General features: G+C 36.3%; 2 protein-coding genes and 1 non-coding gene across 4 annotated transcripts in view; 1 reads left to right on the forward strand and 2 right to left on the reverse strand.

Annotated features, from left to right (window-relative positions):
* The window catches only part of LOC116771742 (protein prickle), a 153,406-nt gene extending 129,955 nt beyond the window's left edge, over positions 1 to 23,451 (reverse strand). Inside the window, exons 1-3 of one of the 2 annotated variants that reach the window (XM_032663692.2) lie at positions 23,213 to 23,451; positions 10,415 to 10,579; positions 9,489 to 9,831 (exon numbers count right to left, since the gene is read on the reverse strand). In XM_032663692.2, coding sequence (XP_032519583.1) covers positions 9,489 to 9,595 — 107 coding nt within the window. In that variant the 5' untranslated portion in view covers positions 9,596 to 9,831; positions 10,415 to 10,579; positions 23,213 to 23,451. Of the gene's footprint in view, positions 1 to 9,488; positions 9,832 to 10,414; positions 10,580 to 12,836; positions 12,960 to 23,212 lie in introns of those variants that run through there. The other variant, XM_032663693.2, reaches the window with a different exon arrangement.
* On the reverse strand, positions 4,517 to 4,588 carry Trnaw-cca (transfer RNA tryptophan (anticodon CCA)). Its single transcript has one exon. It is a non-coding gene; the product is annotated as a tRNA-Trp (tRNA).
* LOC116771746 (solute carrier family 22 member 1-like) lies at positions 12,961 to 17,108 on the forward strand. The gene is made up of 8 exons (XM_032663701.2): positions 12,961 to 13,111; positions 13,241 to 13,468; positions 13,553 to 13,754; positions 14,959 to 15,059; positions 15,136 to 15,287; positions 15,844 to 16,458; positions 16,534 to 16,715; positions 16,805 to 17,108. The coding sequence occupies exons 2-8, from the start codon at positions 13,275 to 13,277 to the stop codon at positions 17,006 to 17,008; spliced, it is 1,650 nt and encodes a 549-aa protein (XP_032519592.2). The 5' UTR covers positions 12,961 to 13,111; positions 13,241 to 13,274; the 3' UTR covers positions 17,009 to 17,108.
* Positions 23,452 to 23,685: the final 234 nt, after the last annotated feature.

Raw genomic sequence — 23,685 nt, forward strand, 5'->3', positions numbered from 1 at the left:
TTCTTATTGCTCGGTTCAGTAACACACGACTTGTGTGTTTGATGCTATTTTATGAAACACGCCATTTTTATCATAACCGATCGTAAAAGAGCCTTCCACCATAAAAGGTGTTATACTCTCGCCGTAATACGAAAATATTTCCTATGATATATTTAATTAGTGAGTAATAAGTAATTATAGCGCCGGGTTAATATTATTTACAACAGTTGATTGTATCTCACTGGTGGTTGTAATCCAGGGGGAGGAGCTCTTTTCATATCTTAATGAAATCCGACCTCCACTTCAACCCACGCCAACCCGATCCAACACTTGCATTCGACTTCAAGTCTTATCCGACTTATTGTGACTTCTATGACGATATTTTGAATATTTTCCTCCTTATCTACAAAGTTACACCTCATGGACAGCAGTACTTTTCTATTACACTTTTTTCCATATTTTCATTATTATATTATAATTTCTTGTTTTTGCAGAATAGTCCAAAAATAGCTTACAATATTTTAAATCCAAAGCGCCATCAGTGTGAACAGAGGAGTCGCTGGATCGCCTCCCTGGTACTGGGACGTGTGCATTGTGTAATATTTCTCATGACATAAGAACAGTACTAAGGTATGCGCTGGTAATTACAAACGATGGGAACTTCCTACTTCACGTATACAACGATACAAAAAATATATTTTTTTTTTTTTAATTATTTAACAAAATTTATTGAAGAAACATTATGTTACAGACCTACAAATTATTGATGAAAAATAAGTCATACTAAAAAGGTCTGTGAAATACTATAAAAATTGTATTTAACATGATGACGTCAACTGTGTGACTATAAAGATAAAATATTAGGTCTCCTCTTAGTAATAATATAAAATAATAAAATTCTTCATACATTGAGTTAGGACGGCGACATGACACTCTGGTCAAGAGACCGGGGCTTTCTGATAACAAATTAAAATTCACTGAATATCCTATTCTCAATTGTAAAAAGCCTTTTGTTTTTCAGAGAAAAAGAAAATGTTTTAAACATTATTGTGAATCCCTCAACGTTTGTTAAGTTTTATAGAGTAAAAGTTTGACGCCAACTCCCTAACGCCTGAAATATTATTATTCCGAAACATGTCATTCCTAAGTTTGTTCGCTTTTTATTACGGTGTTTTAATTTATTTCTACAGTATAGAATAGAATATAACAAACTAAAGATAGAAGTCGTAATATAACAACTTAAGTTCGTAATACTTCGACGTCTCACAGTGACGTGGACACGTGACATACGGACGAGGTTTACATGTTGTCTGCCGATTGTGTTAAAGTTAATCTTAACGGATACAGTACTGAACACAAGTTACGAAGGACAAAGGGACGAACTGCAGAAACATTATTATACATAAAGAGGCAGGTTAATAAGGAAATAAGGACCGGAGAGTGGTAAGCTCTAGAGTTCCTCGGCCAGAGTCGCACAAAAAGAGAATATCATATAATTATTACTATGGGTGCTATCTCAATATAAATCTCTCTTCATTTTTTGCGTCTCTCATTACGGGCACTTCGGATCCGAGGTCTCGAACCGGTTTCACAAAATACGGAACCTATATCATTAAGAGAGTTTATTTTTTGCTTAATGACGCTTAATAAGCTGTTGTGAAATACCCGCTCCGGTACGGTAACGAACGCTGCTCGTGTTGAAGATAAATGTATTGGTATGTGAACTAGCAATGATGTGCAAATAAAATGAAGCGTGCGCTCACACTCGTATAAAATATTACATTATTAATTATTACTTAAAAATGACCAATTCCTAATTCCCATTTACATGATTAACTTTTTCGACTTGTCTGTGTAGTCTTTAATGGCCACTGCTATCACTCCTCACCGTCAGAACTTCACCACTCCGCCACTCGGATGCATCAACGGGAGGAACCGCATTATTCTCGGTACAGACAGCCTCCGTACCGGAGAGACCGGTCTCATTGTTTTTTGCTCATTCCACATCAATACATCTCGTGTTCTGGATGTACTCTCACATGTAGAGCTCTGCCTACTACTGGTTTGGTTTGTGACGGTGAAAGACGACCACCGACTCTTGCTACTTTCACGACTGTAATTTATTTATAACGAATAAAGCGAAAATTACTTTTGACTAACTAGTTTCACAAAGTTTTCATAGTAACATTTCAATTTTCAAAAAACTTAGTTGCTTGAACATTAAGATGAATACTATTGCTACGACTCTCCCACCACTAGTCTGGTCACCTACCAGGAGCAACACAGAAGATAGAAACGTGAATTGACGATGTCAATGAAATAAAAAGGGCTGAGGATTGAGACACGAAACGAATGCGGAGATATATGACGTTAGTTTGTGTTGTTCATGAAACAATTATCGCAACTTAAGAGTTTACATCCTCTCACCGACACGCGGGCTTGAACAGTAGGTACATAAGTGACTGAGGGAATGAATGAACGAGTAAGTGGAAAGAAATAAACCACTTGAATTGGAGGAAAATAAAGTATATTTAAATGTAATGTCGCCGTTAACGTGAGTTAAGGTTCACTAACTCATGAAGTGTTATGTTCTGACGATTGAAATTCCGCTCCAAATACTGTTTCAGTTCGATGAGGAGGGCGTTTATTATTCACCGAATGAATGGTTTACACAGCTTTATATTTTAGAGATGAAATTGGAAAACACTTTGCTTTAGAAACTTTCGGAAGAACTAATTATATTGCCACGAATAATTATAACGTTATTTAATCTTGAACACTGGCCGTGATCTCACGTTGGGAAGTGTCCGTCATCTGTACCACGGGTTTACCAGTGAAATAGCCGACGAGTTGCTTGACACGTGACATACCTGAGCCACGACGACCAGGCAAGTATTACAGTTAGACTATTTAAGCAATCTTTATGTCAGTAAACACCTTTACCGACATCTTTTTTCCTTAACATAATAATTTCTTAAGTCAATCAAAGGTATTATTATAATCGTCATATCTTTTGCTTCACAGAAATAATTTGGTATGAAAATATTAATGTAATAATATTTTAAAAAAATCTTTTCCCATAGAGCCGCTCACCGCAAGCCGTCGGTCCACGGTCAGATAAATACAGCGTTACCGGTTACAATGTTTTATCTATTGTGTTACCAAATCTATACTCGTATTAAATGTTCTGAACCAATATACATAATGATTTTAATAACATAATTGTATAACACACTATTCGGTTTCATGAGGAGGATGACACACTGAACCGTAGGTTATATAATAAATAAGACAAAATCACTAATCAGACACACAACGTCACTTCATAAAAATCTGGATAATATTTGAGAACAGAGACGCTAACCATCTCAACGCCCCTGTTAGATATAAATACATCATATCACTTCTCAGAGTATAGTTAATAAACTATGACAATGTACTTATTATGTGATATAATAATAAAAAGGGATATAGAGAGAGATTTAAAACTCAGGTAAATGTTTAGAGTCGAGTTGTTTGTATGAACGACTTTAACTATAAATAGTCGTATTATGTTAATAGTATGATAACGAGAGTAATATTCGTTATCTCAAAATATACCGATCATATTAAAATTCTGTGTAATTTGTAATAAAACCCGCAAAGAAACGTCGGAATTAAGTAAATGAGACCACCTGCGACGGCAACAAATATATTAAAAACATCTCAAAATACTTCTAAAGTTATCGGTAATGGTGGAATAAAAACGGCTTTGAGAAATAACGAGCTCACCCAGAAACTGAAGGTTGCGTGTGTGATATACGCCGTAATGACAGACGGATGTTCTGTGAAGAACTGTTTCAAAAACCTAAAGATTCTCCTGGACCTTCTGGACCTCCTGAAGTCCTACTCGGATCCTACTCGTCGCATCACATCTAAACAACCAGTTCCTCAGAGTTCGTACAAATTTTTTTCGACAAGCAAATCATAATTTAGTTTCAGCCACGCTCCAATACAGAAATAAACTTAACGTCTATTGGTTTAGAAAAAGAGAGGAATCTTTAAAGAATTATATTTCAAAGCAAACTAGTATCTATGGGATTGTTGTTAAGGTTTATAGTTTTCTGTATGTTGAGGTGCGGTAAATCATTCATGAATCAGGTGATTATGGTCTTTATTATTATGATAATAAGATATTTTGTTTTCTAATGTATTAGTAACACTCAAGTGATCTCGGCGTTTCCCACCATCAGAGTCCGAACTGATTATTTCACGGTTCAAGTTCCCTGTGACCACGGAATTATCAAAAATGAACTAACGTTATATTAGGAACTCTTAGTGATTTATGATTTTTCAGTAACTAATATTTTTCTGGGTGTAAGCAACCGGCTTGTCGCTGGAGTTGAGGAAGGATGAAGTAACATGATTACCTTATATATAATACATACAAGAGACAGAAATATTTTAAGATACTGAATTTAGACAAAAAAAAAAACAAATTTATATGTATATAATAATAAATATTAATATAGAATCATCATCAAAAAGTTGCTTTCATTGACCCCGACGTGATTTGAACACGCAACCTTCTGATCTGGAGTCAGACGCGCTACCGTTGCGCCACGGAGTCGGTGAGAGCACAGGCGAAACGACACCTCCTGTCATAACTGCATGATGTACTCATCTGTCTTATTGACACATTAACTGTGACAACAACACGACATCATTTGGAAATTGAATAAGAGCAGGTCCTGTGAGCTGGTTATATAGATAGTAATATTGAATCAAAATATTCTCAATGTGTTGCCAAAAACCTCGTACCAGCCAATGATCGGTACTTTCACCTTGTCTTCATAGTTATTCAAGTTGGTTCCCCTCAGCCTCGTCTGATCCCTCTCTCAGTAGTCGGTAACGTTTAAGGCCGCTTTTTATCCCTCTTTAAAAGAAAAGTCGTTTACTCCGATAACGTGATTTAGCACAATTTATAAAAAAAAATGTTAAATTACTTTGAGAATTGATGGGGAGAGCTGCCTGAGATACGTACACTAACAGAGAATATGTATATTATTATATTTAAAATAACTTAGGATACTCATGAAATGTAGATTTAAAAATGTGCGTTGTTCATCTTCCAGGAGCAAGCGATAACTCCTTAGTATATTTATCACCGTGATCTTCAGTCAACATATTTGATCCTTAAAGTGTGACCTTTCACGTCTGGTTCTGTGTGATACTGCAGTGAACTCCTCCTCACAGTCTTTTCGTGTCCCACGCAGGGAGTAGCGTCGCTCGCAGCTTCCATTTTAAAATGGTCCAGTTGACTATTATCATTATATAAGTGGGATGATTTGCGTCCTCTCTGACTTATTTTACTGTTTTCTATCTTTTTTTAAATAATATGTTTATATTTGAATTATGAAATGAAGCCTTTTAATTAATTGCTCTTATCGTTCCTAAAGTTAACGAATTGTATTAAATTAGGAGAGGAGAGCATTCCTTATTTTTCTTGTACTTGATGTACTGTTCATTGATTTATCAATTAGCATACAAATTATATAAAGAAAAATAAATGTTTTAGTAGTGTGAATGTTTAATGTAGTTTATAATTACATGATGTTTTGAGTTCTTTTCTTACTATGGACACACGTTGTCATGTTACGGTTGTAAAAATGTTTTACAATTATTGATAATATAATGAAATGTATACGAAATCAATCGTTGTTCGCTTGAAAACCATCCATCTTATTGGATAATTGGAAAACTTAATTAATTAAGCGAGTAATTAGACGTAAGGATTGTATGGACCATAGAAATGGAACATGAGTCATGAACACATAGTGTGGAAGTTGCAAGGCTTGATCATATCTCTGTTATAATAATTAAAATATATTATTTATATTTAATACAAATGGCTCAAGCGAAATGCCTTCGTGAAACAGTGTTTGAAATAAGAAACAAATAAAAGAGGTGTCGACTGACCAAACGTAAAAAGGGGACGAACAAGCACACGCTATAAAGATAAAGAAATAGTGGACTAGAGAGGATTGACCTGAATTAATGATGTGTGGTCAAAGAACCGCACAGCTGGGATGAAGAACATGACTTGGAGACAAACACTCCTGTGGATAGGAGTAGTGAGGAAAAGAATCGGAATTGACGAGGTGTTCACACTGTTAGGATATGTGACTTGAGCTGATACACTCTTAATACGCAGTGATCACGTCTACTACACATCTTCCGCCTCTCACTCAAACTTCCCTGTGAAAAAAAATTTGAAAATGTTTAATTCAACAGCTAACTAATTAGTGCAAAGGATATTAAATTTGACGCGTAAAGATTTTTTTATCATTTCGGACAACAAGGAATACCTCTCATGAGCTCGGACAGACAGATGTCCCGCCACAATCTTTATCTCGTTATGACGCGGATCTATCTCTCCGTTAATTGCCTTAAGTGGGACCTTCAATAAAACTAACGAAACTGAGGTGGAACACAGCGTATCTTACTTATTATAATGTACGCGTTTAGATTAACATACATTTATATTCCAGTATAAATCTTATCTGCTTGAATAGTAGTATTAGCTTTATCATTATTTGAATTTCAAAATGTTTTTATTTAAGAGTAACACAACACTCACAATCATTATTATTTATCTCATTGAGAGAGTTCCCCTTTCTATCGGATGAAAATATTTCTACAATGACAATATAACTAATATACTTCGGATCGGAACATTGAAACTTGTTCTCATTTATCATATTTTAAATTTATATTAATTCTGTTTTGTGTTTTAATGACCCCCGGTGCTTCAAAATATTATTTTATTTATTCCATGAAAATTAATTATAACGAAAAAAATATTAATGTAAATGTTATCAAAACAAAAAAAAATTACATGTAATGAAGTTATTACTAGAAGTTATATCTTTCAGAAGCGAGTTTGGCACTTAACTAACAGATTATTTGTTTTTTAAATTGTTCAAGCCTCCTGAAGAGTAGATCCAAGTGACAATACTTTTCCCTCGGGTTCCCCTCCTTCCGCCACTACTTGTACACGTTATATATGTGGGTACGTGAATCAACTCTATTATGAGGCCGTGATTCAGAGCGCGCGAGATATTAAAGAATAAAACTGTCAAAATATGTTTAGTATGAATAATATGATCTGAGAACAATCGCCTCCTCCCTTAAGTCTCCATGCCCCGGTCCCTCTCTATCGCCTTCAGCTTAAGGTCTATAATTGCGTGAACTTCCTTGTAGTAATCGTTCTACGACCGTATGGAAGCCGCTATGGGGCGCATGAAATGTGTGAATTCCGTAGTACGAGTGCTAGGGGAAGTTTATGTAAGCACAATCTTAAGTGTCATGCACTTTCCTTCGGTCTTAAGTGTCGAATATAAAGTTTTTTGTGGGCTTCAGTTCTCCAATTTATCTTGATTTGATAGACCCTCGATTTTCAAGGGTCGGCTCTCGAACACAACGGATAAAAAAATATTACTGAGTAATATGCGGTTTCTGTTTTATAATTTAATTGACTGACTTTACAGAAGCGCGTCATGAACTCGTTCATTGTGGACCTAGACGCGGATGTTGTATATGTTGTGTATGTTGTCATATCCTTTTAAGCAGGTGATACCTATCGTTGTTTTAAATCACGTTAACATATAATATTATATACGAGTATCTCAAATCGATTACTAACTTTCTTTGATAACCGTACATCTTATATTACGAGTGAACTAAAATCATCAACATTTATTAAAATGTACAGAAACAGTGTAATGCATCGAAAAGGAGAGTGTCTGTGATACACCATCTTACAAACATCATAATCCTTTGCACGGCTCCAGTGGAAATAGTTCAACACATCATACAATTATTGTTACTACGGTGAGCTGTTTTTGGAGCTCATGTATTAATGGAGCAAGTTGGTTCGTAATACTTCATTTTCTCCTTCTTCATAGCGCGAGACTCGCCCTCACAACATATTGACTTGTTTTATGATAATTTAGTAATTTATTTTATTACTTGTTGTTTATAGTGTCCGATAACGATAGAAGTTTCTTTAACGTTAAGTTGCTAACACTAGTCCATCGATATCAGCCGAGACACGAAATAGAAAACAGGAAAAGTATCTACGAGTCGGAACAAAAATACAAAACGATCAACATTTAGTATGTTCGTTACTAGTTTGTTCTGTAAAATATTTTGTGCATAATTTAAATATATATTTAATAGGTATGGGGCGTGTTACTTCTATGGTGTATGTCATGTTGTTGAGCAAAGCGTTCGTCCTGCTCGTTCCCGGGCCACATCATCTTTTATTAATACAGTAATATAAACACACCGCAGACATCTGCCTTCAGCGGACCGCTTTTGTGGTCAAAGAGAATTTCCTCAAACAGCCACCTTTTATTTTAATACCTTTTCAATAATTCCCCTCCAGTACGGTGCGTTCCCGGGCCAATTTGCAAGACGCTTAAGTCTGCATATTTGGTAAATAAAAATCATCTTTTCTGCTACGAAATAGAGATGGAAATTACACGAATTGCTGGTATACTTGATATGAGAGTTGTGTGGCCGACAGTTTGCGGTGTAGAATTCAATTGGTGGCTCCGGGCCAAATGATGAGAACACGCAAGTTCAGAATCCAGAGCGATTACTATTACTGATAGATATTGACTTCAAACTAAAACTCCTCGCAGTACTTTTAGGATCGTGTGTGCGACTGTTGGTAAACAAAGATTTCATTATGTATTGAAAACATATTGTGGAATTAATGTTGTGTACAGTACTATATGTAACTATTCTTTAACACAATAAAACAAATAAACTAGAGTTGTTTAACATTTTCTTATAATTTTATTTTATATTATAACATAAAGAACTAGTTTGTCTGTTTGTCACCGATGACTCAGACCACTCTCCATTATATTGAATGCTGTTTATAGTAGGTACAGGTCGTCTGGCTGTCCGTGGTGGAGCAAATTTTTATTATTTGTTTCTTATAGATTTTATTGTATATTAACATCATGATCACATGCTTCACGTCCTAGAATCTTTAAGATGTGAACCGCGCACATGAACACATCCGAATATCAAAGGTCATCGTAATGAAGCCATGTTCTCCGCGACCCAGGCTTCAATAGCATTCATCGCGCGGCCTTTGACCACGCCCGCGCTCGATTATAACGTACAACAGACATTCTTATATTATACGATTACAAGTTTTATTACAGACACGTTAAGGTTCATATTCAATCGCATAATGTTGTTAAAACTGATAAGATGCGAATAGAAAAAGTTTTAGATTGAAAGGTACAAAATGAAGGTTTAACTAAATTATGGCATTTGTATTTTTAACAAACACGATAAACTGAGAAATAATTTATATACAAAATTATGAACACTACAAACATGACCAAAGACGAAAAGACTGTTAAATTTATTCAGGAAGTCGATGTAGTCCTGAGTCCCGCCTGCTGCAACCTGTATTACTATCAACTGCTGCTGCTGCAGTCACTAACCTGTCATCCTGTAGCACCTCCGCCGTCACCCAGGCGGAGCCCCACTCGTCCTCGGGCTTCGGTCTCAGCAGGCCGGACAGCCAAGTGTACGACTTGCTCCGCTTCATCACCACTCACTCATCACTCACACTTTAAGCAACTCCTTTTGGCTCACTCACTCTCTGTATTATTGTGAACACTTCTCCGCCTCCTCACTGCACTGACTTGTCTCTCGATGTTTGATAACTTTGTATTTAATTATCCAATCTGTATTGAACACTTTTTGTCAGTCTCTGAGCCGGGTCGCTCGTTTTTGTCGGTTTGTATTTCTTGTTTCGACCACACTTCACAACTGATTTATCGCCTGTTAACATTTAATTATTTTATCACGTGTTCATTAACTATACATTTTATACTTTGGGCAAAAACTAAAGACATCATTGAATATAATGGTCGTTGTTTGCTAATATTCCTGTTACAGTGTATAGTGTTGTATCTCATGTTCTATTAGCTGTGTTTGTTTAATATAAATATCAAAACAAAATAATGCTTTCAAAGGAACAAACTGTTCTCTCATCCTTTATAATTGCCGTCCACATGACTTGAGGCTGATCAAACAGACGTCGACGATTAATAAATATTTTTAAAGAAATGGTTTTGTGGTTTCGTTATCTTTATGAATTGAGAAAGGTAAAGATTAGTTTTAAAACTTCTTCTATTAACTAGATTTTCATACTTTTAAAAGCATACAAGGTGACTGAAAACAATGTTTGATATCGCTTGAAAGATCAGAAGGCTGTGTTCTAAAACAGTCGCAGTAACCCGTTAGTACAACAATGAAGGTGTTGATGGATGACATGCGCCCGAAATAAATATACCGTATGGATGTATGTATGTGTGTGTCTGTGTGTGTGCCTGTGTGTGTACACCAGATACTTTCACTTCACCTCTTTAATAGTTTTGAAGTGCACTTGAATATTTGAAGTATTAACGTGAAATAACGGTGGGCGAACTACACGACGCTGCGCAATATAACTAGCGGCTGTATGAAGAATCACTTTAAGTTTATTACAACATTCCTCTTCCGCTGTTTGTCGTACTCCTCGGTGGACCTGAAATATAAAATGTTCTGTTAATATTGTTTGATGTCACTGACAACCTGAGTAGATACTGGTGGTGTGTCTCCGACCTAACCAGTCATATTTGATTGAAATAGTTCTCATGTTTCGATTATAAAACTTATCAAGGAAATTAAATATTTTGATGACAGCCTGACCGGAGCGAGGGTTATGGACTGTTTAATGTAGATGTGTTCTGTTTGGAACTTTAAGTGCTATTATTGTCTAAATGATGAAAAGTATAATTTGCCAAGTTCCTGCAACATGTGGCTCGCGTCGGGATTGCGGTCAGTTTCCGAGATTTAAACGCGGGACTTGAGAGATGGCGTCGTGACGAGTTGATTACACCATAGTGTTCGTGAGGAATTATACAAATTGGACGAATTATCGAGAACGAGCGAACTAAAGAGGAACCTTTTATAATTATGATAGATTATGTAATAGCCTACACTACTCACTATGTATATGTACATACATACATTGTTACGTCTTAACACATCAATATGAATCGTTATTTTATACATTTTTTTAACTCAACTGCTCGTGAAAACCAAAGGTTTAAATTATTCTTAAACACTCCTGTTCATGACAAACCGTCAATTGGAGTTGATCGATGTTCTGCAAACCTGACACAAGAGAGTGTCTTCAGGAGGAGAGACGGGAAGAAGGTAAAGTGTCGGTTATAAGGGTAAACTTGAAACAAATAATTTATCTACGGTTATCTTGTACCAATTAATATAAATATAAACTCAAAGAAAGCTCAAGTACATGTGCACTCACGACGGACTCACTCAAACATAATAAGTTTAGTCATTCACTCATTGTACAACAGAGATGCACAGAACCTGTCGCTAACCTTCACATAAATTCTGACAATCATCCGAAGCCCCATCTCTTCTGGCAGCTCGAACAACAGATCATATCTCCACAGACCACTATATACTACATATAATATAGAATCAGTTTTGTATACTGTCCTGCATTCTGTTAATATAATGTTCAATTTAGTTTTATACTCAAAACCTAAAAATATTTTAATGAAAAATGTTGTCCTCTATGTTGAACATTCTTCACTAACTACTAAAAAAATATGTGACATATATATATATTTATGTATATATATATCTGTTTGTTGGTTTGATAAAACACATACTACATTAGTGTTGAATTCATGATTAAGAAAATTGTACGCAATCCTAAATCAGAGAACCCAACAAATAATATTTGATTTCTTCTAAATACCGCTTAGGATTTTTTTATTCGTGTATGTAAATATTTTTAATTTCATTTTAAAGACTTACAAACGCTATAAAGATAAAGAAACATAGTCTTATCACTTTACGTGAACAAATATACAATTTAAAGTTGCTTATGAAGTACCTAGCAGTAGGTGTTCAACGTTATAATATCCTCGTGTAACTAATTCCCTTCTCGTAATCGCGGAGGTTCAGAACACTTCACTAAAACCTATGAAATAAATATTTTATAAATTAAACAATGTTGGCGTTATTATTTAACATTATTGACAGCTGTTTAGTTTATGAGTGAGATAAAGTTTCTTCACACGCTGTCTGTGAACCTGCCTCTACGAACATCTGTACGGGTATGTGAGTACCAGCAGTTATTCTATGTTATGTGATTGACAAACAAAATATTTACCGAGAAGTATTATTTAACATGTAGTCATATTTGATAGTCTACATGTGTCACGATGTGTTCAAAACATATATTAATTAAACAGAAATACTTATCAGTTTGTTTGTTCTTCATCCAACTCACATCACACCGATGCGATTTCAATATATTAAGAAACGATGGACATACAGCTCGTATAATATAGATATAATGGAAGACGTGAATAATGACAACTTTATAAGCCGAGCACGAGTTAGAAAAACTAATATTGAATGTATGTACATTAATCAAACATTGCATTTGTCAAGAGATCCTCCCGCTGTATTTCATTAGAACAGTTTATGACACAGCCTCCATCACAGCATCAACACGTTACCTTTACCACATCCATCATTTATCTATTATATTCAAACATTACTAATATTTCAATCAATATATTTCCAACTGATTGGATAATATTGAATCCGATATCACCGAATATGTTCTTCTGTTGTTATAGTATCGACTTTTACTTAATTATTCTCCATCTCGTGAAAAAAGACATCCTTCTCATAATTTAAAATAAAAATAAATCTATACTTTTAACATATTTAATTAATTCAAAGTAAATGTTTACCTTCGCATATATTGATAACAGTCGCTTTCGTCTCAATGACATTGTGTACAAATAAAACCGGTCACACAGCATCTCCTTTAGATCGTTCGCTTCAAATATCGAAAAAGACGTGAACAATTTTACTTTTTTATCATTATCAGCAATTCTACTTCGCGGGCCGGACGTCTTCGGAACTGCTCTCTGTGCTCAGTGCTCCACACAGTAGTTATGTATTAACGTCTATCGTATAAATCGCTCTCATCCTGCCGGCCCCGTCATCCGCGTTCTTCTTTCAAGTATGTATGTCTTAGGTCTCTTCCTTAATAATAAACGTGAATATTTTCATCGCATACGTCAACATCTCACCGGTAGTTGTCATTACCTCATAGAACTAATCAATTGACTTCACTTGGAATATTTAACAGTCCCTGCAATTTATGAATCGAAGAATGTTGTAACATGGCCTCCAAGAAAACACGACAATGCGACGAGGACTGTTCCGATGATCCGGTCCAGTTGGACACTATACTGGGCCAACTCGGAGGATTCGGTAGGCACCAGCTCATCACCCTGTGTATGCTGGCCCTCGTCTACTCTACCAACTCCATGTATATCGTGAACTACGTCTTCGCGGTTGAAGATGTCAGTTACAGGTGACAGATCCTCCATGATCGACATTAACACACAACACACGTCTTCCAAGATATTCTAAAATCGTGTTAACTTCGCTACTTTAGGTGTAAGGTGCCGGAATGCGAGAGCGGCGGCAGTTTCTCCGTCCCCTGGCTGAACGCTTCGAGTTTGGATTCGTTTGAGGTCGCTGTGAAGGAATGTCACCGCAGTCCACCGCTCAACGGACGCTGTACACACTTCAATCAAACTGAACTGATGAGATGCGATGAGTGGGTGTACGAGGTCCCCGACAGCTTCGTGGCCGAAGTCAGTAAATCTATATTTAACGTGCTTTAATATTTCTCGTCGCTACTCGCTTTGTTTGTTTGCTAATAAAAAATTACTTCTACCTTCAATCTTAAAATATCACATAATACATTGAATAATATGTTACGATAACAAAACAAAGATTTTTATTAAATATGATAATATGTGTTATAAATTATTAATAACAGGTGGCCGATATATCTGACTATAACAGTAACCTATTACGAACTGTATTTGAATTATGAACTCAGATGCCGATGTAGATCAGAAAGCCAGCGGTCATAAGTAGCACAACGATCCGTTGGAAGATAACAATCAATTCAGAACCTCCATAAAGTAGAAGCAGTCACTACAAAGGTTCGGACGTTAAAACTTATCGAGCATCGCGGTTCGTGACTGCAGCGCTATAGATAATACGCTCCGGTCATAGACTTCTTTATTAAATCGAGGAAATCCATACTTATATTATTTATGGAAATGACATAACTCCTAATAGCGTATAGGTCCTATAACCAGTAGCTACCTACATGTCCCATTGATAATTCCGTAACGATGCGAATAATTTAAAACCAAATAAATCTTATCATAATTTATTCTCACAATTGAATGAGCTCTAATGAAGTCACGCCATTTAACGTCGTCAATACGATCGAAGGATGAAGCAATGAGACATATCTTAACGTAAACAGTTATTCGGTAGCTAATGGATTGTTCTCTGCGTGTAGTGAATCAACGTACGGAGAAATGCATAGTTCTTGCTGTTCCTATGATCTGGTCCGGGCGAGGACACGGACTTGATGTAATCTTCCATGCATTCCGATACCGCATACTTAGATGTCTCGTAGGAAACAGATTTGCACTTATTATTTAGTTATGGATATTTCACGCGACACTTGAATAGTAAAATGTATGATATGACTACTGCCTATATTATATCGTGAGATAGATAAGTAGTTTACTGATGTGAAATGTTTGTCCTTAAACAAGTTTCTCTGGATTTGCTCTCTATCCAACGGTATTCTTGAAAAATAATGTTGAGCTTTCGTTTTTTGGTATATTTTTCATATTAGAATAACAATGCTATATATAGCTATATATAGCCCTTATCCCCTATATAGATTATAAACAAATATCCTTTTATACATAGGACTATATTAACGTTAACCAGAATTATAATTTAAAGGACGGTGACTTTTAATTACAGTTTGGTTTAGCCTGCCAGGACTGGAAACCCCCTTTAGTCGGGACCATACATAGCCTCGGATGCCTCATAGGACAAATAATACAAGGACAAATATCAGACAGGTTACCATTGTAATATCTTTAAAGTAATAAAAATCAAAAGCTCAACAAGATGCGTAAAATATATAAATATCTTTAGGTTCGGTCGTAAGACAGCTGCAGTATTCTCGGGCACAATGGGGGCTGTACTCGGTCTATCCAAAAGTTTTGCCTCGTCTTTCTGGGTGTATCTCGCGCTGGAGGGCCTGGAGGCTACTATCGGAGATGCCTTATCTCCTATGTTTATGTTAAGTAGGTACAATATATGCTATTATGGTAGCGACTTCACATAAAGTGACATAGTTACCACAAACTGAGTAAGGGCGATGATAAAGGAACTAAAGAATATGAAAATCATTTGTTGTTAATGAATCGACCAAAAGCAATAATAAAACAAGTCATGTGTATTTAAAATACCGAGGACACTGCAATAATCGGTCTATTTGTGGTCAATGTCAAAATATATGGTTGTAAAATTTCGTCAAAAATCTGTTGTTTTGTTTTTTTATTAATCTGCGTGTCTCTGTTGCTTTCGTTAAGGCAACTCCCGGTTGTAGAAAGTTTCGTATAATTTTCGGGGATCAAAATCTTTCGCTTTTCAAAAAACTTTTCTGAATGTTTGACCTGTAAAACGACTAAGCAAACACTTTTATAATATTGAGTGTCTGTAGATAAATTAATATTACGTATCGAAAGAAGAACGATGCTAACTTATGTCGAATCAATGTAATTACATACGTACAGTGTGTTCAGGAACATTAAATAACAATAAGACCGTTATAATAAAAGGACAATAATGATTTTCTAGGCATCGAGATCGTAGATAAGCAGCGTGCTGTGTTATATCAAATGATATTACTGAATTTCTACACTATCGGTCAAATTGTAATGTCATTTGTCGCCTGGGCGGTGCCATACTGGAGGAACTTCCTCCGTGTGATCTACGCGCCGACTCTCCTCATAATTACATACTCATTCTTTTTGGATGAGAGTATTCGATGGCTTTTTAGTAAAGGACAAAAAGAGAGAGCTATCCGATTAATAGAAAAAATAGCAAAAAGAAACAATGTACAGATTGACCGAAATATGATTAACAAACTTGAGTATACGGATGAAAAAACTTCAAGCAAAGCAGACAGGAAGTTGCTGTTAAAGACTTTTAAATCACAAATAATGATGCGAAGGTTCCTCGTGTGTCTCGTCTGGTGGTTCACGATCACTCTCATCAACTACGGTATGATGATCAGCTCGGTTCTCATCAACGGCAACAAGTACTTGAACTTCGCTCTCCTTATAATGATGGACATTCCGTCCAATATCTTCTATTGGTTAGCTTTGTCAAAGTATAAAAGAAAGATCCCGCTGATGGGATCGTTCGTCATGGGTGGGATTTTTTGTATCTCCCAACCTTTTGTTCCTAAAGGTAATGTCTGTTATTACTAAAAATTGTCCAAATCGATTACCTTTCGGGGTTAAATTATTTAATCGTATATTACAGACCTGGCGTGGATGGGCTTGGCTCTTTTTATGTTATTCGAGATGCTGGCCACCTTCTCTTACAACATTGTGTACATGTACACGTCCGAGCTCTTCCCGACTTACACCAGGAACTCCATGCACTCCATTTGCTCCGCCATAGGACGAGTAGGATCCCTGATTGCGCCTCAGACACCCCTCTTGGTCGGTATCAGTTTAGAAACACTGATATGTCAACTTAACTGTGTCGCAGTTATACAACAGACTAATGGCATATTGCATATTATTTCTAGATGACCTACTGGTCAGGTTTGCCCGCGCTCCTCTTCGGTCTGTCGTCCCTCGTTTCTGGAGCCCTGACTATCTTCATGCCGGAGACAGCGTGCACTCAGCTACCTGACACGGTGAGGGAAGCGGAGGCCCTCGGGAGGAAAACAAATAAGAAGAGATCACAGATGCATTTCGACCAGACAGAACAAATGTTGAAAGCGTCATAAATCATAATCTCTGGTGTTAATAGATTGTATGTGATATTACTTTTGCAATATGAGATATTTATTGTGATTTTTTGTTTATTAAAATAATTATGTTTGAAAAGGAAGTAAATCATTTTCATGCGTCGTATTTAAGATCGCCTGTGTCCTCATCGGGTCAAAGTACGCCTCCGAGAAAATACCACGGTCTGTCACAAGTAGATCATGCAGACAGTACATCATTGTTAAAGATAACATTTAAATGGAGTCCTTGTATCGTCGTAAGGACAAAATAATTTCATGATTACTTTAAGCGCGATGATGTAACACTGTAGAACAAAATGTATGTTTTACTTTTAACTCGAGGTGAGCCCGCCACAGTATCTGAGCTTGGAATTGTATAGTATTTTTGAAAAATTTTGAAATAATAAGAGTTTTAAGCATCTCTAAACGTAAATATCTCTATTTTTCAAGACATCCTCAAGAATAGTTATTAGACAACTTATTATTGAGTTTGTGTTGTGTCTGTGTTCCTTTGTTTGATCGAGTATGATTTTTAACAAATTTTAGAATCACATGACTCCAACCAACTGAACTGAGATTTTCGATACACGTATTATTTGATAATAACACTTGTAATATTGAAACAAACGAGATATCTTATTACTCGAATTTATTGCACTCCTTCAAAATGGCTACCAAACGAAAGGACTCGCTGAGAAATAATACAATTAGGATATTGTGTTTAAATAGTTCGTTGACGACTAACTATATCTTTGATCTCCAACAGTTGTCCCGTGTAAAGTTAACGCGCGCGTAACTTTTGTTTCTGTAAGCTCTAATGTTCTCATATCATATGTCAGTGTGTTGCGGTGCTCGGCTCGGTCGCGGGCGTTCACGAGGTCGGTCGGTGGCAAGGTCACAGCGGACAGGTGTCTGCCGGCCACCGGGACTCTTCATCGACACCACACACCTTTCATCATTCCTTTCTCTAACACTTCGAACTCAGGATACGTTACTACTTATACAATATTTATATCAACCTCGTTAAATTAGACTGCACTTTTCACTTGAGCCATTTCTAACATTTAAATCCTTTAGATTTTTACTATTTTAAAGTGTTGTAGTGTGTAGTAGTTGTCTGACGATTCTTTCTCAAAATTTATTTTAAAACCGAAAATTATGATTTTATTTGACGTCTTCATTTACATCATGTATTTTAGGAAAAAGAAATAAGCACCTGAGTTTACAGGACATGGATAACGTTATATATGAAACCATGGAACTGACTTATCACCGTTGATAGGAAGAGGGGAAAGAGACGAAGGCATTAGAAAGTGAGGATAAGAGTATTGAGATCATGATGCGATGAGGTCTACACACAGGCAAGCTGCCGGACAGCTGACTGACGAAAATAGTTGATGTGGAGTGTGAGTGTGATATTGTGTCGCAATGTTGTATGTAGTTGCCCGACTCGTTTATTAAATTAAGAAGATATTAAAAATGACATTAAAAAGCAGTTAGGAATAATTTTAAGTTTATAATACGAGGACGACTTTAGAGGATGTTATAACCGAACCGGTTACCGAAGTGATTTAAAATAAAACGGACATTGTTGGCAGTTCACGAAGCAATCAAAATGAAATCGATTCGTTTCACGGTAACGTTTAAAGACGATGAGACTCCCATTGAATTAGCGCGTTTAATATAAAATGTATATCGAGACAAAATACGCTTTCTTAAGCTTAATTTATGGTTAGATTACAAATAAGAGCTAATAAAATATAAAATATTACACTTAAAGCCAAGGAAAGAAAAAATTACAATAAATATAGAATTATTTGCATTTATATGTAAATTTATTATCCGCCGTGTAAAATCTTGATAGTCTGATAGTTGTTTACTTGGAACTTTCATTTCTCCTGTTTTCAAGTCACACAGAACTTATCACCTAATATATTTTATATATGTTTAAGTCGTAAGGACTTCGAGCTGAAGTGTGTTGGATTGTATAGATATAAGGAGAGTAAGATTCCTCATATTTCAGTTTGATAATAATATTAATGAATACTCTATCCTCTACAAGACCTAGTGTGAGTTGAACCGAAGTCACCCGGAACAGCTCAGGACTACTTGTGGGTAATCTTAACCGATACGCAATGTCATAATGAAACTTCACTACTTACAGTGCAGCTAATGCAGACAAATTAAGATTACAACTAGACAGCAAGCTATAAATTAAAACGTGTTTCTGTTTTAGTGTTCTAAAGGTACAATATTGAGATATGTTATTATTAGTGTGCCTGTACGCTCGTGTCGGCCCCCCGCAGACAGCTTGCGCAAGCGCTCGAATATTTCGATGGAGTATAGCGGCCGTCAGGTGTACGAGTATCACGCCCGGTCATACACTACACATAGAGAGGAAGAGCTTTGTCGGTAAGTTCTGTAACACGCGAGCTAACGCGATGATTGCGATTCGTTACCGAGGTCTCTAATTCATTGTGATACTTGATTCAATTACAAAGCAATTTAAAAACATCAATTATCCCGTTAATTGTTCGCTGAGCTGTTGCCCTGTCTAAATAGAAAATTTCAATAAAAATATATTTTATTCCCTCATAAACCATAACAGTACTTTCAACTCAAACTTTAGATGAATCTTCAAACTGAGGCAACCCGAGAGCGATCAGATCGGTCACAGTCCACTTTCAGCGGCGAATATTGAAACCAATTAACATACCGAATCAAAGTCGATCGTTAAGACACAAAAAGCAACCATTTAAATCAACTTTAACATAAATTTAAAGTATTTTATGTTGTAGTAGATAACGGCCGGTCCGCTCGGGGTCATCTCACCCAAACTGCATCTTTATTTTAACGGCGAATGCTCACATTAGCTTATGGATTCGTGAGAACACATTTTTTATAGATTGCTACATTATTGAATCGTGTGCAAGCATCCATTCTCTGACTCAAACGGTTTTTATAGAGGATGTATGAATCTTTAAACCTTTTTTTTGTATCTACGTCTCGTCACCCCCAGCTCCCTCTCGCCTTCTCTCTTTTTTAGTCTAATAACTCTCTTATACTTTATCCTTCTAGTGTGTCTTCCTCGTGCCTTGTGTTCTGTACATCGCATACTGTGCTATCGTAAATTCATAATGTATTTTCTCACACTTAATTACTTTCTCACATTTTAACGTGGAATTAACTTTATACAGTGCGACGTTTCTTTTTAACACATTTTAAATGTTTCAAGAGCTGTGCTGAATACAATATTTCTACGAGGTGACAGTATGGTGTATATAACGAAGTGATAAATGATGTTAAGTGATGTCAGCCAGTCATCTTTTTGTTAACATCACATTCTTCTTTCTTGAAAAAATTGATTCAATCCAATTTAATATGGTGAAAGAGCATAAACCGGCATCAATTGATAGCTAGTGTGTTGCGCAGGCACATGTAGGTCATAAGTAAACAAAGTTATTAAAATCAGTTTGTGCTAAAATGAAACGAAACTTATGATGAATCAAGGAGCACATGTTCATAAATAAAGAAGGTAGACTTTTATTCACCTAGTTGAGTATTGACATCAAATAGAAACTCACTATTAACGAAGGTTTAGTGCCGTACATAAACAACAGTGGAGCTAGTGACTTGGAGATAACATCGGTAACACAGATCTGGCAGACTGCTGGCCCAGTGACACGACTCACGTCTGAAAGACTTTACGATGACGATACAACTACCAGTCCCGCAGCCCGCGGCTCTGACACTCGTCATGTTATATTCGATCAATTCCAATATTAAGATGATATCTGTATTCCAACATTCTAATTCAAGAACGTCGTGACTCTTGACCGACAGTAACGTAATCTGTGTCGAGTAATTTGTATGGAATGGATCTTGATAAAGTTATAATCGTTCCTCATTGTTACTACTGGGAACTGATTACTTGCGCCTACCGCGGCTACCGGTGTCGAAACAGTCGAATAATTCTAAGTAACATAATGAATCATTGCTTACGACTCAGATCTGAAGCTCCGACTCTGACGACAAAATCTGACGCTACATGACTTGCAGGTTATACGATATCCAGTATTTTGATGGATTTTGTAGCTAATAAATTGAATCCTACTTCATGGAGCTACAGGATGCATTGGAATCGTTAAAGGAAATCCCGATCAATGACGTCGGAATTAGATCGACGTTCGATTTAAATGTATATTTGGATGATTTCATTACCGATGCGTGGCTGTACTCTCTCAAGGCGATCAGCTTTATAACTATACAACATTGTAACACGGACGTCAATGTTTGACTTTTGCGATCACCATGAACAACATTCATATTGACTCGTCTAGCAAGCAACTTTAAACTATATACAGTAACAAAAGGTTACAGGCAGTCATCGTGTGACATCACCTGTTTGATCAGGGTCACTACCACCTATACCTACATATCTGTATATACCTCCCTTCATCACAGTATAAGAGTTCACTCTTAACAGCCAACAAGTGGCTTGGGTTTCTATCATCCAGGTATCTAACTGATAATCTTGGAACTACTCCAGCTCTGCGCTTCACGGTACGCATATTAACATCAAAATTATCCAACGACAGCTTCAATGTTTCTGGAAACTCCCGCATCTAATTTAATTATTTCTTTCTTCTATTATAAATGGTGTTTCCTTCATACTTTTATATATACTATAAATATTTTGCAGAGCGTTTCTGTGAGAACGTTCACGAGCTAAAGTATTCGGAACTTCACAGATTTGAAACATATCGTACTTCTATTCCACTTCTCAAGCCGTCTGAACTCTGAACACAACATTACCAGCACTCAAGCCCTCACACTTATAATATTAAAGTATAAATACTAATTGTTGACGTCTCGTCTTGTTGTCATATTCGAAGTATTAACTTTAAAGTTTTTATTCTAAACCATTTTATTATATCAGAGTGGATGTCCTTGTACCTCTATGCCTAGAAAATGTAACTAAAATGATAAGGTTCTCAGCAAGACATTATAATGATGTTGCTGGCTTTGTACAAAGTTTCTTGTCAAATATTTGATGTTTACTTTGACGACTTCAATATGCGAAGAGCACCGAAATATATTGAATTACAAATGTAAATACAGAAAAAGTTACCGGTGATTTTGTTTGCTTTTCTCGGAGTCGCATTCCGGACGAGTCACAGCGACTGTGTAGCCACCGAGCTGGAGGGACCAGTTCAATTAAATAATTTCATGTCTCATTACCAATTTGTACAAAACATTTTATAAATGCTATTAAACAGATCTCTTTTAAAATACTAAAGTACTTCAACGAAATGTATTATATTCATTAATTTAGTGCGACGTCAACTTCTCACAGCTAACAATGCTCTTTAAAACAGTCTTTCTATTGTAAGATCATACAGCCATTACAAAGTTAGTAATTGTTCATTAGAACCTACACATAGAGTAAGACGGTCCAGCACAAGCAATAGAGAAGAACGCACACTAACAGAGAACCAGCGCAGAGAAACACAGTCTAGAAGAGACTCACAGAGAGCACCACAAACCAACATGGACTGACAGAGACCAACTTAACATATTTAACTGTACTAATTAAAATATATTTTAAATAATGTCCTCATTACACTTTTAAATGCTTATTTTTAATGTTGCATATAATACAACGAAGATATTTTAATGTATTTAATAGACAGTAATTATGTAATTATACTTTAGAAATGAGCTCCGAGACAAACGTATTGACAAAAAACATATGAATTATCTGTTTATGGATAACTCAGGTCTGGCCATCGAGATATTAGATACTATTCTTAATTAAATCTCACTGGAATCCGTTTAAAAACTTATGGCGTTATTTTTATCTAGTTAACTATAATCAAGTAGCGATGTTTTCTATCTCCGTATCCATTATTGACTATATATGGCACCAATAAGAAGTTACAAAACTACAAGGGTTGCGAAAAGAATGCGTTGTGAAGCTTCTAGTGCTTTATGAACTTTGATGTAATTTATTAATAACCGCGTTAACACTTGAATACCAATATTGAGAAGTTCCAGCTTGTAAATTATTTTTACTTAAAGCTAAAAAGAAAGCTCCCGATAGTGTGAGATCTCGGGTAAAGATGTAATCAAGTATTTATTCCCGGTCATTTACCGAACTACTAAATGTATACCCACGACTGTAATCAGGTAATCTATAATTACCAATAGTTTATGAAAACGCTCCGCCAGCGGCCGGCGGTCATCTTGGCGAGGCTTATCCTCACTGAACCTCAATGGGGAACCGCACTCACTGTACCACACTGCACTGGAACATGCACTCAGTCGTCACTCACGATTTGAATTAACGGTTCGTCTAGTGAACCTCCTGCACAAGGTGTGCTCGGTATGCGCCCTCACTCCGCACATGCGCCTCACGGACGTGTCCTGAGAGAGCGTCTCGCGCGCACTGCGCCGAGTGGACCGCGCTCCGACCTCCGCCCGTCTCCGCCCGTCTCCTCCCGCCGCCAGAGCTTTTTGCGAAAGCTCCGAATTATAGATAGTTCATAGTAGTAAAATTATTCCCATGACTGCTCGATATTAACGTGCTTTCGTTGATTCAAACACAGAAGCTTTGTTTGAATATATTGAGTAGTACGTTGTTTATTGAAACAAAAATACAGCAAAAACTCTTTGAA

Source organism: Danaus plexippus, assembly GCF_018135715.1.
Source record: "Danaus plexippus chromosome 16 unlocalized genomic scaffold, MEX_DaPlex mxdp_23, whole genome shotgun sequence".
Classification (NCBI taxonomy): domain Eukaryota; kingdom Metazoa; phylum Arthropoda; class Insecta; order Lepidoptera; family Nymphalidae; genus Danaus; species Danaus plexippus.